The 14,420-nt window shown below is 41.2% G+C and overlaps 1 protein-coding gene across 1 annotated transcript; it reads right to left on the bottom strand.

Annotated features, from left to right (window-relative positions):
* Positions 1-396: 396 nt before the first annotated feature.
* LOC306923861 (beta-1,3-galactosyltransferase 2-like) lies at positions 397-1,452 on the bottom strand (the record flags this gene model as incomplete). Its single annotated transcript, XM_079502204.1, has 1 exon — positions 397-1,452. The coding sequence occupies one exon, from the start codon at positions 1,450-1,452 to the stop codon at positions 397-399; it is 1,056 nt and encodes a 351-aa protein (XP_079358330.1).
* Between the last annotated feature and the right edge of the window lie 12,968 nt (positions 1,453-14,420).

Raw genomic sequence — 14,420 nt, 5'->3', positions numbered from 1 at the left:
TCCGGTGCGTGGGTGCCTCTTTCTTTCATTTTATTTATTTATTTAATGTCGACTCAATATTACTAAGTGATGTATATGCAATCCAATGTTTCATGTAGTTGTAACTTTCACGAGTAGGCCTATGAGCTTAAATGTCCCTTACATAGTCAGGAAATTAATTAAATTAATATTTACAATCTAGACTTTAACCAACGTTAATGCTTATATAATCAGCAAAGCAAATTAAATTATGAGGAGCCGGAGGCATCATCCAGATTTGGTTACACTTTTCGGAGCTACATGAAAACAAACAGCGAACGTCATGACTTCAGCCACCACCACCCCCCCCCACCCCGCAAAACAAAATAATACATAAAAATGGACCCCGCACTTTTGAGAGCCTGACGGCACCCCTGCCTAGACCCACTCCCACTTAAAGAACATTTTGTGCCAGTAATCCAGCATCCGACCGGGATCTATATGGTGAATTGTGACTATGTTTCTGTATATGGCTCTGGAGAAGGGCACTCTCCAGGGGATGAACAGCCCGCCGGGCGACGGTGTGAGCTTGATCCCTAGCCTTTCAAGGCAGACTCCCACGTACACATCTTCGAAACGCAGGAGGGGAATATTCAGAGATGTTCCGTACAATTTCGTCGCCATGTCTCCGGAGAACACATAGCCCGTCCCAGAGCAGTAGTCGGGGTACATTTCGTTTGAGTACTCTTCTGGGGGCATGTACCACTTGTGGCTTTTGTCTCGGATTGTCGCCCTAACTGATGATGGCTGGATATAGCCCGTAAAGTAGTTTGTCTTGGGTTTCAGTTCAGGTCTCAGCAGCTTGTGGATGAGGAAAACGGTGTTCACAAGCATGTCACTGTCAGTTTTCATAACATAGCTGGCCCGGGGACAGTGCATGGCCACCCAGTTCATCCCCATCAGTGTCTTTAAAGTCAGGTTGTAGTAGGTATCTAAGAAGTCCTGCTGAATGATATCGTGGTGCCTCAGGCTCTCAGCCTCCAGGGTCTTCTGCTGTAGGCGTCCCAGCTTGCTTTCCTGCACCCCCAACAGGAACAGCCGAATGATTCCTAGGCCTGGAGCGAGGCTCTCATCCCCCCATGTCTGCCGTATGGAATTCCGTGCCTCTACTTCACCAGCCACAGTGAGTATCAGCAACACTAGGAATGGTGGTGGCTTTCCCTCTGGGCATTTGTTTGACTCCCTAATGATGTAGTAGGGGAACGGCCCAGGAGTTGGGCTGATGGAGACCTGTGTGGTCACATTTCTGGTCATCTGCTTGGTCTGGTCACCTGTGTTGTCACCGGTGTGGTCACCCTCTTCACTTGGGTTGGCATTACCTGGCAGATAGAGAACTATCTGCCAGACCTTATCGACCTGAAAGACGTAAAAGATCAGGGCCCCTAGGAATGAGAGACACAGAACTGCAGCGATGTGCTTCCACTTCCACTTCATGGTGTCTGGTTGCTGCCACTTGGACCGCAGTCGGATTGGTGAGAGAACTTCAAAGCGATATGGCTTTGTGTCAAGCTATAGCCAAGGTATGGATCTGAAATCAAAATCAGCAAGTCTTTAGTGTTTCACAATAGGTTTAATAAGTCTAATAAACAAATAAAAGCTTAAAGGGACACTTCACCCTTTTTGCAAAAAAATATATGTTAATGACGTTTAGAAGATTTAGAACACTTTCTTGGGGGTCTTTATATTATGTGTGTAATATGTGGTTTTAGATATTTTAGATTTTAGCAGTGAGCCCAGTGTCTCTGATGTCATCGACACTGGGCTCACTTCCTTCCTGGACTACAATTCCCATAATGCTTTGGTGTACTTCTCCTCCTTGTGGATAGGGGGAGGGCTGTCTTACCGAGACAACATAGGCTAGTCCCAAGGTATATGAAATGGAGGTAAGGTCACCAACGTCATTTTCGCTATCACGCAATTCCAGACGGCATATTCGTCGCACCATGGGAGCCAAACTGCACCCAGGAGTTCGGCAGAATGCACTGGAGTCAATGAGAGCTCAGTGACCAGCTCATGAACAAACACTATTTCCGAATGACTGAGATCTTTTGTAAAGTACTCGCTTCTGGCAAATAACAGAAGACATATAACACATTATTGTCTCCACCAGGTCGAAGGCATGGGGAGAGAGTATGTTTTGCACTCCGTCCGTGTGTGTGTCCGTGTGTGTGTGTATGTGTCCGTCCTTCAGTCCGTCTGTTACCAGCTAATCTCCGGCACCGTTAACCCGGTCGATGCCAAACTTTGCACACACACTCCCTGGATGCCAACGATGAACCTCTGCCCCACATTTTCCAGAACGGCCTGTTATAGCGCCACCATGAGGCAGCTTTTCACATGTTTTACCTAAAACTGCACCGATCTGCGTGAAACGTTGCATGCACACTCCCTAGAGGCCAAGGACAAACCTTTGACCTGCATTTTCCGCATCTGCCTTTTATAGCGCCACCAGGAGGCCGACTTTTGTAAAACACATTTTTTGATATTACTCCTCCAGATTCTGTCCAAAAATCTCACAAATCGTTACACAGTATCTCTATGGTCATGTGCGCAAGTCGGATCTCCCGATATTTCATATTCCATCCTAATTGGCTATAATTGGCTTTCACAGTTTGCAAGATTGCCCCGTTTTGAACAAAAGCCTCAAATCATGAACGCAGCGTGCAATTTACGTGAAATCTTTCACACATTGTCTTACTAGGCTGAGGAATATATCCCACCATATTTCACATTGGCCTGTTATAGTGCCACCAACAGGTTGATTTTTGCAAAACACATTTTTGGAACAAAATGCCTCAAATCATCCAATTGCCATCAAAGGCGTATGGAGAAATGGCACCCTTTTCACATTGGCCTATTATAGCGCCACCAGGAGGCCACAACCTGACCTGCCCTGGTGGAGACCTGTGCCCCGAGGGGCACTTTTTCTAGTTAATATTGTTATTGTTATTATTATTGTTATTAATTTATTTTTATTGTTGAAAATAGCAGATCTACAAGCTCACAATTTGTCACTTTGCGCTTTGCTTTGTGACATGTTGTGAGCTAGATTGGCTATTTTGAAATGGCCAAAATGTATAGGGCTGAAATGGGGAGTCTACAGTATGTTGTGTAATAATAATAATCACAATCTACAAAGCAGTGTTGTAGTGGGGGGACACGCATGAGACATGTACACAGTGGTGGAAAGTGACTAAGTACTTTTACTTAAGTAATGTACTTAAGTACAATTTTGAGGTATTTGTACTTTACTTGAGTATTTCAAATTTCCAGTACTTTTACTTCTACTCCACTACATCTCGGAGCCAAAACCTTTACTTTTACTTCACTACAATTATTTGAAAACTTTAGTTACTAGTTACTTTGGCGATTTTAATTTTGATTAGAAAACATACATTAACCACTATAACCCTATACATTTTGGCCATTTGAAAATGGCCGATCTACAAGCTCACAATGCGTCGCAACGCGACGCATTGTGAGCTTGTAGATCGGCTATTTTCAATTGATTTCCTACACATTTTGAACTCGTGAAATGGGACATTCTGCAATATGAATACTTTTACTTTTAGTACTTTAAGTACATTTTGATGCCGATACTTCTGTACTTTTACTCAAGTACATTTTCAATTCCGTACTTTTACTTGTAGCAAAGTAGGTCTAAATTTGTACTTTTACTTAAGTAAAACAATTGAGTACTTTTTCCACCACTGCATGTACACGTGCACATGCACGCACATTTGCGTGCATGTGCGCGCACAGACACACTATTAAAACATGCAGATGTGTATAGCCTATTTAGAAACGGGGTTTTACATGCTTAATCGTATCCATGAAAGTAAATGACAAGTCAAAAAACTATATTTTTGCCCAAATAATGATTTTACACCCTGCAATACACCCCTGCTAAAAGGTATGTGTACTGTACATACTGTACATGCAGTGCTTAAAGGAGCATTCAGTGATTTGGGTGATTTGGAAAACCACCCAGTCCGCCCCGGTAACAAAATGTGCACATGCACGCTCTACAGTGGGGGGAAGTGCAACAGGCCAACAGATGTGCACCAAGGCCTGCCCCCCCTCGATCATGATTGGATGAAGGCTTTGCCACCCGCCACCAAAACTGAAACTAGGGTTTTTTGACCCCAGGGGCTCACTGGGGACAGGGAGGAACTCCTTATATGGTCAGCACACTCTATAGTAGGGAGGATTATCCAGAAAAAAAGAAAAAACAAGTGATATTTGAATTAAGTCAAATCACTGAATATACCTTTAAGTAAATGTTCTTTGTTACTTTACATCACTTGCAGAAGTCTCGGTTACATGCAGTGAAGCGCTCTCGGTTGGGATTATAAAAAGCAATGCCAGACTTGAGATGTGAGAGATATCTCCCTCATTGAAGGCCACATGCAGGTACAGTATGACTTAATTAGTTTACGTGAGAGTGCACTCCATGCACTGCTCAAGGGGATCGTGAGATAGAGCTATAATAAGTGCAGCGAATATTACATATGGAAATATGATTGATATGGATTAAAAAGTAAATTAAAAATGAAGAAAAGTCCCCTACCGAGGGCTCCCACGCAAATTTCATCTAATGTAAATATTATTTAGCCACACGCTACTTAAGTTAAATATATAAATAGTCCATTGGTTAAATATTTATAAAACATGCAGACAAACTTAATTACTTTCAACTTGGCATCAGTATGTTGGCCATGTTTAAAATCTAAATGTGTCCAAATAATACAGATTAAGCTCACAGTGTGTTGTATTGTGATGCGTTGTGAGCTTGAACATCGCCTATTTTTGCTACGTTTTGACAATGTCTTAGAGCGTTATGTATAAAATAGAACTTTTATTTATGAAAAAAAAGAAAGTATGAAGAAAGATGAAATTTGGAGATTGTTTCTGCCCGACAGCGACGATATGCAATGACGAGATAGTCATGATTTGTGTCTACTCTACACACACATCCACGCAAACAAACAAGGGGGGAATTGGCTGTGGCTGTAATGTAAACAACATGAAAGTGTGGTTTGTGAAAGGTTTCCCTTCTGCTAGTATCTCCGTCCAATTAGCATGCTGCGCAACGTTTGCTCTGGGCTTTTTTGTGTTCTTTTGTGTTCTTTCATTCCTCCTCAGTGGTGCCAGACACACCCAGGGATGAATCCACAATCGGTCCACTATATTTCTCGGTGGAATAACCCTGGGATGAAACTGGATCTTCTAAAATGCTCGATCTAAAGGAGGCTTAGGTCTGGGATTAAAGCAGCCAGCTATCTTTGACCTTGAATTCAACATCAACAAATGGGGGAGGAATTACTTACATGAAATCCATTACCTACACTGAAACTCTTACAGCTGTATTAGGTTATTAAGTGGACATTGAACTTTTCGGTACACTTGGGCGCTTTTCACGTCACACAAAACTTCTACAAAGGGGATAGAACAAACGACAACTGTGAATGGAGTTTGGGCTGTCCAGATAGAGAGTATAGAGATGAAACTCTGACTGTCCACCGCAGAGACCCGCGTTCGATTCCCAGCAGCGTTGCATCTGGTGCTCGGGCTTCGGCATGCGTTAAGTTCATCCCCCAACAAACGTAGTTGGCAGTGTCCACGGGAGGGAAGCCGACAGCCAGGGGGATTATCAGGGCACCTGTTCAGCGGCTGAGGGGAACTGTGGGAGATATAGTATAGCCTGAACAGAGGTGTCATCTCAGACCTCACATCTGCATCAGACAGCCGGTCTGACCGATATACCTACATGGGCATATATGGAGGCCGACCAATTTCAAACGTGGCGTGCGTGTTGCAGTCACGTGTGAAGTCAGTCAGATTGACAGTTGTACAGAAAAAAATCACACTACATATATGAGCAAAAGGAATTTTAGTGTATCAGTGACATTAAAAAATATATAAAATGTGAGTCGATTGATATTGGGTCCCTCCCCTACAGAATCATTAACAATAAGACTAGAAAAAGAAGAAAAAAATGGGTGACTATGTGCAAAGATTTTCTTATCAGATGTACTGCTTGGCTGTCCCCAATAAAAAAACGATATAAAAAAAACAATAGGACTAGATACGTTTTAAACTTTATCCTATGCCCTTTTCGAGCACTCTAGAGTACTACAAGTATTTTGTTTTCACATTTTCTTATTTTAAGTTCATTGTGTTTATTTCATGTATTATTTTTAATCAATCAATCAATTAACTATTTGAATAAGTGAATTAATTATATATTTCAAATTTGACTTATTGATTTGTTTTTCGCACTGCTTGCAATCTGCATTCAGAAACAGTACTCTGACTCAGAGTGTTGCTGAATGCAGATTGCAGGCAGCGCCAAGAATCTCCAATTAATGCAATCCTCTCTCAAACATTATTTATGCCTGTCATACTTAATGAGGCTAATAAGTGAAATTTAGGCATCTGTCTATAAATGTTAAATCAATGGACCCAATTAGTAACGGGGGGGACAAGCATGGAGTGTGGAACTGATGCTTTGATATTGAAATCTCCTTTACCATTAGCGGGAGATGGTTAACGATGAACAGGGCCCACCGGGGCCACATGTGCAAATATCTATGTTGTTTTTCAACAGTTTCAGTTTCAGTGAACCCCATGGTCGTCAAGACGACAAGATGAAGATGTCAAAATTACGTCTTCCAGAGGCAGGGCCGGCCCTTAGTCATTCCAGGATGGAATGTGGTTAGTCTTAGTCATTCCAGGATGGAATGTGGTTAGTCTTAGTCATTCCAGAATGGAATGTGGTTAGTCTTAGGGCCGATTCATACTCCTATTTTACCGCTGTAGTGCCGAAATGATTTCGGCTCGTCAGAAATTTTCAGTAGCACCGAAGAGACGACTTTAGGACGGTACCCGCCCCCCCGAACCTCAAATTACGTCACATAGTAGGCTCTACAAAGCCGAACCGACTTTTATGTATGAATCGCGCCTTAGTCATTCCAGGATGGAATTCCAGGATGGAATGACTAAGGGTGCAGTCGAATTAATTCAAACGACCATAAAACAATAGTAACAACTACTGTAGAGTGTGTTGTTAGCCTACTGTTGTTAGCACCCATAATGCTGTGTTGATAATTTCCTGGTTCCGACGTGTCAACACACAGTAGCCTATATGCCTACAGATAGCCTACAGTACTTTCTTTTCTCACCTCCGTCTGGGCAAAAGCTCCATTGACTGGGCTGCCCAACAGACGTTAAACACACACACACACACACACACACACACACACACACACACTTCACATGAGGTGCACAATGAGGTCGGGTTAAGGGGGCAATGCACCCCCGTCCCGACTCCCGAAGTCTACATGTGCGATGGGTTTGAATTGAGATGCACTCAGCAGTGACTAAAATCCCATTAACATGCAAAAAAAATGGTTCATGTGGACATTAATATACTGTATTTGCAAAGAAGAACATAATTTGAGGTTAAGCCCCATGACACTCCTGACTGTTGGGGCACCTGTTCAGCTGGGCAAGGAACTGCATTATGTGCACAAGCACGTATTATGATCTCCTGGTGAGACTCAGAAGAAGAGGCAGAAACCTCTTATCTCCATATTCTAACTTGTTGTGATGTTTCCTAAATCAATTCCCTACTTGATCATACTACAGCGTCACACAAAAGTAGCAGATCTGCAAGCTTGGAATTGTGATGCGTTTCAAGCTTGTAGATCTACTACCTTTAGCTATTTTTGGAATTTGAATGCTCAAAAGTAACAGTTTTGGACATACAGTATGAGGTTTCCACCCGACAGAGACAGGCACGTGCACACATAGACATCAAAGGGGGCTTGAGCCCCTGCCCTTTTTCCCAGTCTGTAAAACAACCAGACCACGAATGCAGAATTTACAATGGTGAAAGAAATGCAAATGCCTCACCTTTTCCATGCCATACCGGAAGGCAGCATTCAGGAGAATTGCTTTTTTGCCCCGAATAAGACTCCTGAACTTGAACGCAGCATTTTGTTGTTGAACTAATTTGTTTCGAAATCCATGTCGTTACACCGCGCCTCCAGTATAGATAAAGACTACTGGGTTGCGCCCCGAAAATAGCATTTTATCATGATCACTAGTGAGGACCAATTCTATGACGATTGAGATTGAAAAGTGGTGAAGTGGTCCTTTAATACAAAACAAATAAAAAAATAAAAAAAATATCTATTTTATGATTTGAATATTTCTGAAATGGGGCATTGGTTCTGCATAATGAGAGTATTTTTACTTGTATTTGTAAATTAGTAAGTCGTTTTTTTTAGACTTTTGTACTGACTACTTTTGCCACTGACTTTCCCCAGGTAAGCATGTAAAGAGTTTTTCTTTTGACCCTGACGTCCAATAAATCAAATCAAAGTAACTTTTTATTTCGACATTATCGCATTTTTGCTACTTTTACTTAAGTGAAACATCTGAGTACTTCACCCACCACTGCTGTTCCTCCATCCGCCCCATCCGCACTATCATCCATCCATCCTCTCCTCTCCTCTGCCGAGGAGAGAGGCCGGTAAAACAACCAGACCACGAATGCAGCATTTACAATGGTGAAAGAAATGCAAATGCCTCACCTTTTCCATGCCATACCGGAAAGTGAAGAAAATTGATGCAGGCTCTTGATTTTCCCCGAACAGAAGTGGCTCTGGGAGTCACTTGTCTTTGTCATTGGGCTCACGAGCAAGTACAGTGTAGAGCACTGTGGAAGCTTGCATTCACACTGTGTGTGCGCGTGCGTGTGCACAAGTGCACATATTTTTGTGCCGTACATTGTGTGCCTCATTGAAACTTAATTGTTCAACAGCAGTTAACCATGATCATTCTTAACATTGCATTCTATTTGCATAGTAATTAGTTTCTGCCCCTGTTTGTAAACTCATCTGCAAAAGCGTGGGAGAAAAAAGTGTAAATAATAAGTGGCGCCTTGAGTCAGTTTTTCCTGTTATGTCGTTTGAGTGTCCAAGGTGTCCAAGGTGATTTATGTCCTTGTCACACACAGCACTGTGTATCGAAAAATGGCAAAAATGTACTAAAATACAAGTCACAAGTTTTACAATGCATTGTCGTGAAAAGAACTCCTGAACTGACAAACTTGAATAAAAAGTAACCAACAAATAATACAGCTGCAAGTCCCAAGACAGTATGTCAATATAAGCCAATGTAAAGTTTTATAATTCAAATAAATAGCATTATATTGCTGCCCATTTGAGAATCTTCTTGCATGCTATAAAGCCGTCAGTGCACTAGACATAAACACAGGAAGACTTTTGTATAGCACATTTCAACAATTCAAAGTGCTCTATATAAAACATTACGGATTAGACTTTAAGGCACAGTAATATCATTAAAATCGTCAGTGTTCATTTAAACAATTGTAAGTCAGAGAGAGATGATTTTACTGTGTACAGTATGCATTGAATATTTCGTTGCCGTCGGGTGACAATTAGCCGATCTGCAAGCTCAAAACGTGTCACAATGCGACGAGTTTTAAGCTTGCATAAGCACTATGTTTTTAGTGATGTATGATGTAGTATGATGGCATTATGTTACAAAAAATAATAATACAGAGATACAATGTTTCTGCCCGACAGATGTAGAATTGTAGGACAACCATACAGTGGTTGCAATCATTTCTAGTTAACTCAGAATCATGTATTGATTTATATTTGAACCATTTCCATAGACACACAACCTGTGATGATATAATATATCATCACATGGTGACCAGATTTGACTGAGAGACTGCCATCGCGCAAATTACAGCTTTTCACCAGAGGAGAAAAACTTTTTTTTTGTTTTTTTTTCCAAAATGAGTTAATAGCACAAGCAGACTCTTCACATACTAGAGCATGTCTGAAATAAGTGTCAGAATAAGTCTCCTGAACTTGAACGCAGCATTTTGGTGTTGAACTAATTTGTTTCGAAATCCATGTCGTTACAACGCGCCTCCAGTATAGATAAAGACTGCTGGGTTGCGCCCCGAAAATAGCATTTTATCATGATCACTAGTGAGGACCAATTCTATGACGATTGAGATTGAAAAGTGGTGAAGTGGTCCTTTAATACAAAACAAATAAAAAAAAAAAAAAAAATCTATCTATTTTATGATTTGAATATTTGTGAAATGGGGCATTGGTTCTGCATAATGAGAGTATTTTTACTTGTATTTGTAAATTAGTAAGTCGTTTTTTTTAGACTTTTGTACTGACTACTTTTGCCACTGACTTTCCCCAGGTAAGCATGTAAAGAGTTTTTCTTTTGACCCTGACGTCCAATAAATCAAATCAAAGTAACTTTTTATTTCGACATTATCGCATTTTTGCTACTTTTACTTAAGTGAAACATCTGAGTACTTCACCCACCACTGCTGTTCCCCCATCCGCCCCATCCGCACTATCATCCATCCATCCTCTCCTCTCCTCTGCCGAGGAGAGAGGCCGGTAAAACAACCAGACCACAAATGCAGCATTTACAATGGTGAAAGAAATGCAAATGCCTCACCTTTTCCATGCCATACCGGAAAGTGAAGAAAATTGATGAGCCGAACGGCTGATGAATAATTTTCTAACGTTGCAGGCTCTTGATTTTCCCCGAACAGAAGTGGCTCTGGGAGTCACTTGTCTTTGTCTTTGGGCTCACGAGCAAGTACAGTGTAGAGCACTGTGGAAGCTTGCATTCACACTGTGTGTGCGCGTGCGTATGCACAAGTGCACATCTTTTTTCCTGTTATGTCATACAGTGGTTGCAATCATGTCTAGTTAACTCAGAATCATGTATTGATTTATATTTGAACCATTTCCATAGACACACAACCTGTGATGATATAATATATCATCACATGGTGACCAGATTTGACAGATTTGCCATCGCGCAAATTACAGCTTTTCACCAGAGGAGAAAAACTTTTTTATTTTTTTTTTCAAAATGAGTTAATAGCACAGGCAGACTCTTCACATACTAGAGCATGTCTGAAATAAGTGTCAGAGCTGAAATCGTCAAGCCTGTTTTCTCAACTCACTGTTTTCTGCAAGACATTACTCTATAAGCCATATCTCCAAAACTGGTGGGTCAAACTGAACAACCAATATGTCAATTTGAATCTGTGATTCCCTGCTTTCATATGACATGAAAAAACGAAAATTCAAAAAAATCTAATGGCAGTCCCTCAGTCAAATTTAGTCATTATAGATATAAGAAGGGACAAAAAACGCCTTACAGTTCCCTGTTTAAATGTGGACTTCCAGGGCTCTCACATGGATGAAAGCTTTCATGTTCTGGATGAAAACCATCAAAAAGGCTTCTGAGCTGCACTTCAAACTGTAATTCTGCAAACTGTTAATAAATACTTCAATCAATCAATCTCCCCTGAATGTCTGATGATTCACTCGCAATCCAACTGAATTGTCGAATGATTGTAATTGAGCTATTTCCGAAAAAATCTACCTAATTCAGATACAGAGTGGTTTAGGGCGTGAACGGCATGGGCTTTAATGCCTGATAGTGAGTACCCATTTTGATACCTGCCGAGCCAGACCATTTTCTCTCTCTCTCTCTCTCTCTCTCTCTCTCTCTCTCTCTCTCTCTCTCGCCAGAAAACAATTGATGCTCATTAAAATAGATATGCTCTGAAAATGCACACAGCACACCCATCTGATCACTTACCAACTGGTCAGATAGGTGGCCGTGTAGGTGGCCCATGAATGCCTTTTGAAGTCTTTTCAAGTCGCCCCAAAAATACCCCAAAGAAAGGCAAAAAAAAACATCAAATAAAAAAATCTATAATGATTAAAGAACCACTGAAGAACCACAGAATAACATACAGTCTCGTCACCGTAAAGCAGTGAGTCATCTGAAATGTCACTGCCCCACATATCTTTATAGGCTTTTCAATTCTTATAGGAGCTCTGCTTTTAACAGGCAGTTTTCTCTGCAAGAGAATAATCTGCTCCACAACAGACCCTAAATCATCCATAATACGCCGGAGCCTTCTCCAGCTGACGGTGGTCCCATCCTAGGGCACGGCACGGCACGGTGACAGCGATTTAATGGAATTAAAAAGGACAGGGGCACGTTTGACATTTTGTGAGAGACACTTTGACGTAATTACCACAGGCAGTCGCCGTCAAATTGCGCCAATCGATTGGCTCTCGGTTTTGTCCCTTGATGTCCTCATAGATTTACTGACTGTCTAGTTTCGAGCTTTGTTTTAATTAATTTGTGTATGCAAAAAGGAGGTTACTGGAGGCTCCTACTACATACATCTATCGTTGGTGTCACGCAGAAACCTCTTATGACCATATTTCTTGTTTTTGTTGCGTGGGTATTAACCCATTTTGACCTGAGATCAGATTCTAAAAATGTCTTCTACATCCTGACAGTTTTCTGAAAAAGCTATGTTTCTATGTCAGTCGTTCTTCGATTTTTCAAAAATAGCAGACCTACAAGCTCGTAGCGCGCCACTCGGTGGCGCGCTATGAGCTTGTAGATCTGCTATTTTTCAATAGCTATTAAGCATAACATAATGCTAACACCAAAAGGGGTTCCCGCCCAAAATGGGTTAAATATAACTGATCCAAAGATTGACGTGTTGCAAGTATGTTTTTTAAATGATCATAAAAAAGGAACCGTTTTGGACATACATGGACGTACATGGTTTCCAACCGACAGTGACGACATGCTCCTGGTGAGGGACCCAGGTTCCAATCCAACACCTGTCTTGTCTCTCCTCTCTCTGCCCTTGGTTTAATGTCTCTCTACACTGACCTCTCTGATTCTGAAATAATCAAATAAAGCATACCATTTCCAGAAATAAATAAACAAACTTATTTTTTTTAATACAATCATGTAGTCAAAATGTCACGGAAATGAGTTGAATTGCTACACATTTTGGTTATGGTTTAGTGTGGATAATTACTGCTAAATGCTTAATTTGGACCTTTCACTGCAGCCCTTTTGAGATTCTTTGAGATTAATGAGATGGTAGTTGGACAGGAGAGCAGTGAGAGCACCCTTCCACCTGGCCCAGACCCACCAGGCAGGATCATTCAACCAGGCCCAGACCATAAGCCCGCCAATATCCCAAACGTAGAAGCATGACAGCCAATGTCAGAAGTTGAAATTAATTTTTCATGTCCAGATATAGCTCGTTCCCTGGTTACTCTCCTCTCTCTGAGATTGTGCCATGATTGCAGTCTGGAATCATGAAGCCATCTTTCCTCTGCACAACAGTCTTTCTGTTTTCTCTTATACCATGGCAAATGTTTGGACAATTTTTGCAATGACAATTTAGATGAAGATTGCAGTATAGACAACCAGCATCAGGGAAGTTGATCGAGTGCCAAGAAAAACTGTGATGTGCTACATTGTAAATGTATAGACAGCATACCCTGCATGCATCTGTCTAAGTCAGTGGTTCTCAACCTTTTTTCACCAAGTACTACTTCAGAAAATATTTGGCTCTCTGGGTACCACCATTATGACTTAAGTTAAAATACAGTAGCGTACACCTAACCTATCCCATCCTATTCACACAGGAGGCAAATTCATTCTAATGAATATATACAAATATAAGAATATGTTTTTCCACAGTTGTGTCAGCCAAGAAACAAAATGATAACAATAAAACTGGCACTTTCCATTAGAAACAACGGCCACAACACCAGCCTGTGTGTTATGAGCTGACTTAGGCCAACACATATTTTTCCTCAAAAAACGACTTAGGCCATTATTTTAAGAGGATGGCGCAAACAGCATGCATCTATCTAAATAACGCATAGCATCTGTGTTGAAGTAAACAACATACATATTTGAATACTGTACAAAGGAAGGCGTACTAGACGAGGATAAAGTGGAACATGAACATCTTTTGAAAACTATTGAGAATGGGGTTGGAGTGGGTGTACAATATTGAATGACGTTAAGCTTGACAACTGACAATGCAAAAACAACACATTCAAAATGCAGTAAGTCTTGCTTTATTCTATATTCCCTGAGTGGTGGTGCAGACAACCATGGAAAGGTAAAACTAAGGCTCTCCGTCTTCAGGTAAACACGTTATTTGATGAGTTTATCCTCTACTGAGCAGAGACAACCAAAACAGACCAAACGTGTATTGACCCTTAAAGACTTCCCCCTGATGAAGACTTGAGAGTCGATACGAGTTCGTTCACCTGAAGACAGACTGCTTTTGTTTTCTTCTCCACGGTTGTCTGCACTGCTTGGGGATCAAGAGTGACATTTTCTGGATTTCGCTTTGTATTCAAACCTGTTCTACTAAAGAGCACCTGTCTTATGACAGAACCACGCAGCGCTTCCTTTCCTCCGTTGTTAACGAGGAATAATGATTACGATAGATCAGGCGTGCTCTGCCTTTTTCA

This window comes from Electrona antarctica (assembly GCF_951216825.1).
Source record: "Electrona antarctica genome assembly, chromosome: 5".
Taxonomy (NCBI): Eukaryota; Metazoa; Chordata; class Actinopteri; order Myctophiformes; family Myctophidae; genus Electrona; species Electrona antarctica.
Note: the sequence above shows the minus strand (reverse complement) of the source record. Positions and strands in the feature narration are given on the sequence as shown.